The 5375-nt window shown below is 48.2% G+C and overlaps 1 protein-coding gene across 1 annotated transcript; it reads left to right on the top strand.

Annotated features, from left to right (window-relative positions):
* The first annotated feature begins 1956 nt into the window (after positions 1 to 1956).
* Positions 1957 to 2616, top strand: LOC119454435 (uncharacterized). The gene has a single exon (XM_037716370.1). The coding sequence runs from the start codon at positions 1957 to 1959 to the stop codon at positions 2614 to 2616; it is 660 nt and encodes a 219-aa protein (XP_037572298.1).
* Positions 2617 to 5375: the final 2759 nt, after the last annotated feature.

The following is a 5375-nucleotide window of genomic DNA, read 5'->3' as shown; positions in this document are numbered from 1 at the left end:
GTGTCACTAGGGTCCATGCGGAAAAGCAGCCCACCAGCATCAAAGAGGTGGTAAAAGTTTTAAATGAAGTGGCTGCGAGGCTCGGAACATTCCTGATTGACTTAGGGTAGATGCTACTCGAAGAAGGCCAGTTTCTTTTTTAATTATCGATTTCTTTTTTTTCACTTGTTTTGATAAGTTTAGTGTCTTTACTGTTAGAAAATCTTTACTGTTAGTCAAAGACGACACTCAACTTAAAATGGGTGAAAATTGAGTTTAAAGAGCACAAGGTGGTAATTACAAGCCCGAAAGTGTGCCGTCTTTTAGTGTCTCGCAGCCGACAACGCGCAACCACTCGCCATTGCGGATCGCATAAGAAGCTCGGCCAAGCCTCATTCTCCCAATAACCATGGTTGCCCGGGGTGTTGCGGCGCAAGATATAATAAAATGAAAGCTTGCGCTGGCCGCGTTCCAATTTCCATATCGAATGGCGACTTTCAATTTCTAACTTTAAACTTTCGAACATGTTTTTCTCAGTTCTTTCTTTTGTAACACTTTTAGAGTTTGTGCACTAAAATTTGTGAACTTTATTTAGCCTGATAATATTTAAATTTTCATGCTTATGCTTTAACATATCCTGAATTCAAAGAAACAACTTTGAGAACATTCCAGAGATGTATTCAGTAAGATACCTTCAAAAGTTTCTTCGTGGAGAATGGTAAAACTGGAACTCAGAATTGGAATTTTCCTTCAGAGTAAAACACAAACGTTACATTATATTGTTGTTTTATTCAATTCTACTATTCATCAGGAGAAATATGAGCTACTTTTTAATGCTTTCTTTGTGCTTACTGTTTTCGTCTAAGCTTGCACAAAATGAATTGTTTTTAGAAATGCATGGCGTGCAAAAACTTAACCAGATGAGCTACCAAAAACTTAAAGCAGATTCGCAAAGAGGAGCTAGCACTATGTAAAAGGTGAACGTTTCATTGAGCTGTCACTAACATTAAAGAAAAAAGCTTTTCCGAGTAGCACGTCCCCTTAAGGAAAAATGTTGGAACTGCGGAAACCGAAATATACCCCGAACTTGCAGGAATCCGAGATTCGATTACTTTCATGAACGGATGATTCGAAACCTTCAGAAAGATGTGGAGGTGTTCCGGCAGGAACTGGGAGGCATGAAATCTGAGAATGAGCGCTATCACAAGGAAAATGAACAGATGTGGATAGAACTTAGCGTATAAGAGAGAAATTGTGGAGCTTAAACCATACTCCAGGGGTATGAACATTGAAACAAACGTGCTTCCACAAACCCAAAATGAGGACCTAAAGAGAACAGTAACAGTCAATGCTGACTCCTTGGGCATTGAAGTGAATACTCATTATATTGATGTCATACACCGAGTACCATCAAAAAGCAAGAACAAGAGAAAACCAAATGTGGTAGGGGAGCTTCTTACGCGAACTGCCCAAGACAAGCTCTTGTCAGCTGCAAAGAAAGCAAAGTTAGGTACAAGGCAGCTTGATTTCAGTGAGGATGAACCCGTGTACATAAATGTACTTCTTTGTCATGCAAATTAAGTCCTATTGAACAATGCACGACAAACCAGGCGATAGAAAAGTTGAAAATTTGTATGGGTGTCGCAGGGGTAAAATCGTAATGCGAAAAACAGAAAAATCGCCTCTCTTGCATTTCACCTGTGCTGCATGTGGTGTCATGCGAAGCCTGTGTGACGTCACGCTGATAGCGCGGTGCTCATCGCCTTGTAAGCGCTGTGAGCCGGGGGCTCCGTGTTCTTCTGGCTCAGCACTCACGCACTAATAATCGTTTATATTGTTCGCCACTCATGGCCACTCAGAATCCGCCTCGTCCCTCGCGGCAAAAACAGACTGGCGACGAGATGGGACAAGAATTCCACTAGGCTGCAAGACACCATTAGCGACGGTCCCGGAGCGTGCTGCGAGCAGCCTGGCAGGATGGCCACGATGGGAAGGTTCAATCAGTTCATCGAGGACGGTGATGAAGATTTCCAGTCCTACGTGGAGCGGTTCGGCCACTTCATGAAGGCTTCCCAGGTGAGCGACGACCTTAAGGTGTCAGTGTTCAAAACGGTAATAGGGAAGAAAGCCTACAAAACCCTGAAAACATTGCTGGAACCAGAAAAGCCGGAAAACAAGACGTACGAACAGTTGGTGCAGACCCTGCAAAAGCAGTACGCGCCGAAAGCCTCTGTAATTGCCGAGCGGTTCAAATTTAATCGGCGTTTTCAGCAAGACGGCGAAACAGTGGCAGCTTTCGCGGTAGAGCTGAAGCGGTTGGCGACGTCCTGCGACTTCGGGGCGTTTTTGGACGAGGCTCTTCGTGACAGATTTGTGCCAGGACTTTGCGACAAAGAAACGCAAGTAGAGCTGCTAAAGAACAGCAAGTTTACGTTTAGAAATGCCTGCGATATCGCAAGGTGTATCGAGTTGGCCCGCAAGGAAAGTCGAGATATTCAGCCAGGTGCAGCGCAAGGAACCGTTAGCGCTATTCACCACAAACCAGATAGCGGAAAACGCCCACCGCGGTGGAGAGAAGAAACTTCGACGATGCCGGCTGATACAAGGGCGACGGAATCGATGCCCTGTGTCCGATGAGGCTCAGCGCATGAAACATCTATCTGCAAATTTTGAAAGTATCGTTGTCGGTTGTGTAAACGTGTCGGGCACTTAGCGAAGATGTGCAAGGACAGAAGTAGAGACTTTGCAAACACGATAGATGAATACAGTGACGCGGGTGAACTTGTGCTCCACAATATTCCTGTGAAGGGCGCACCGGGCTTTACGAAATTTGTCTGAAGCTAGAACAGAACAGTGTCCGTATGCAGATTGACACAGGGGCGTCGGTATCAATTGTACCAGAGTCACTGTACAGGAAGTACGGGCCCAGCCTACCCAAAGAGCCATGCAGTCTTAAGCTAAAAACTTACGGAGGCACTCCGCTGACGGTAGTTGGGAAGCTCACCGTTTCGGTTGAGCACAATGGTCAGCACAAGCAAGTTCCGCTAGTTGTCGTGAAAACAAACGAAGGTACCAACACTATGCTGTTGGGACGAGACGGCTGTCGGCACTTAAGTTAGACTGGGCTAGTATGCACGGGGTTTGCTTGGACAAAGTGGCGTTGTTGCTTGAAAAAGATGCTAAGATTTGTGAGCCTACCTTGGGCCTAATCAAGAACAGTGCCACTAAATTAGTGCTTAGAAAGCGCGGTCGGTACCATTTTCGGTTAAGGAAGCAGTGTCTTCGGAACTGCAGAATCTCGTGAAAACAGGAGTGTTAGTACCAGTTCAGCAGGGTGAATGGGCGACGCCACTAGTAGTTGTGCCTAAACCAAACAACCAGGTCAGGGTGTGTGGGGATTTAGAGGTGACATTAAATCCATGCCTCAGAACTGGTCATTATCCCCTTCCCGTGATGGAGGATCTATTTGTAAAAATGGCCGGTTGCAAATATTTCACTGTGTTGGATTTATCTACTGCCTACCAGCACCTGCCACGACGAAGCCACATCGGGCCACCTTGGTTACACGCGAACACTAGCACGAATCAAACAAAGCTACTACTGGCCTAGGCTCGCAGAAGAGGTGAAGCACTACGTGAGGACATGCCTTGAGTGTCAGCGACGCAAAGCACCACCGACTAAACCCGCTTGGCTATTGCACCCCGTTCCAGTACCGGAAACGCCGTTTGCTCAAAGTGGCATAGACCTCCTGGGCCCCTTTCCACTGTCTGACAGCGGCAACAGATGGGTCATAGTCGCGACGGACTATCTAACCCGATATGCGTAAACCAAGGCAATTCTGAGCGGCACGGCAGCTGAAGCAGCACGATTCTTTATCGAGAACATTGTCCTCACACACGGTGTTCCAGCGATCATCATAACCGACAAAGGAGCCGCATTCACAGCTGAGCTTCTGCGCATTGTGCTCACGCTGAGTGGCACAGCCCATAGGAAGACGACGGCCTATCATCCACAAACAAATGGGCTTACCAAGCGCCTCAACAAGACACTTGAATGCTTTGCATGTATGTCGATGTGGAGCACAAGAACTGTGACACAATCTTACCATACGTCACATTCGCATACAATACGGCACGCCAAGAACCAACGAAAATGACGCCGTTCGTTCTGGTCCATGGTCGAGAAGTCAGTACAATGCTTGACGCTATGCTGCCTCATGACTGACATAGTTCAGATGTTGATGCCGCAGATTTCACTGAACGCGCTGAGGAAACACGACAGCTCGCCCGCGTGAGGATAAGTAGTCAGCAAGAACGCGACGCACGACGCTACAATCTCCGCCACCAATTTGCTGCTTATACGCCCGGAGAAAGAGTGTGGCTTTGGTCTCCCGTCCGACACCGAGGGCTCTCGGAGAAACTTCTACGCCGGTACTTCGGACCATACAAGGTTCTATGCCGTATTAGCGACGTGACCTACGAGGTGGTTGGTGATGTTTCATGCTGCTCTAAACACCGTCAACAGGTGCCTGAGCTAGTGCACGTAGTGCGCATGAAGCCATATCATTCAGAGTGAAGTGGACACCGCCAAGCTATCAACTACGAGTCTTTCGGCCACGATCTGATCAGCATCGGGACGATGCTCGCTCTGGAGGGAGGGTAATGCCGCGTGGGTATTCGTGCACAAGTGCGCCTTGGCGCCGACAAAGGCGACGACCGGGCTGCTCGAGATTCCGGAAGGCATCTAGAGAAGAAGAAGAGATTCTTGTTGTCGGCTACAGTCAGCGAGAACGTACAGGTTGGGTCGTTAGCTACGGTTCGCTATGCTTTTCTTAGCTGTCTTGGTCAGGAGTCAGTTTTAGAGTGTATAGATTTGGTGGTTGCGGTTCGCCATGCTTTCCTTGGCTATCTCCGTACTGGATGCCGCTTCAGTGCAGCCGAGCATCATCAGGAATGCACACGGGGGCTGTCATGGAAATTACGTTGAAAGCCGTGACAGCGTCCCCTGAGCCAGTGGGCAGAGAAATGACAAAGCATGCATGGAAAGTGTGTTTCGTGGAATTGAGCCGTGACGGCGGCTCCTTAATTTACGGTGGAAGGAAATTCCGCCGGACGCAGCTTTTTCAACCCATGTTACTGCAGAGGGCCACCAACCGGTTGCTGTTTGCTTAAGCGGGCATGAAGATGGCAATTAACCGGTAGCGAGTGACTGGAAGACGCTTGAGGGTTTTGACGAACTGAGTGTTGCTCCCGTAGGGGCGGGTGAAAGTAAGACAGTCAAAGAATGCACGCGTTTTTGTTGGGTTGTTTGATCGAGCGCGACCGAGCCTTTAAGAACGGGCGCTCGGCATGAGAGGAGAGAGTTGTCTGGGCGCAGCCCTGCTGGACAGTTCGCTG

The sequence above is a fragment of the Dermacentor silvarum genome, chromosome 5 (genome assembly GCF_013339745.2).
Source record: "Dermacentor silvarum isolate Dsil-2018 chromosome 5, BIME_Dsil_1.4, whole genome shotgun sequence".
Taxonomy (NCBI): domain Eukaryota; kingdom Metazoa; phylum Arthropoda; class Arachnida; order Ixodida; family Ixodidae; genus Dermacentor; species Dermacentor silvarum.
The sequence above is the reverse complement of the archived record's forward strand: the minus strand, read 5'-3'. Positions and strand labels throughout refer to the sequence as shown.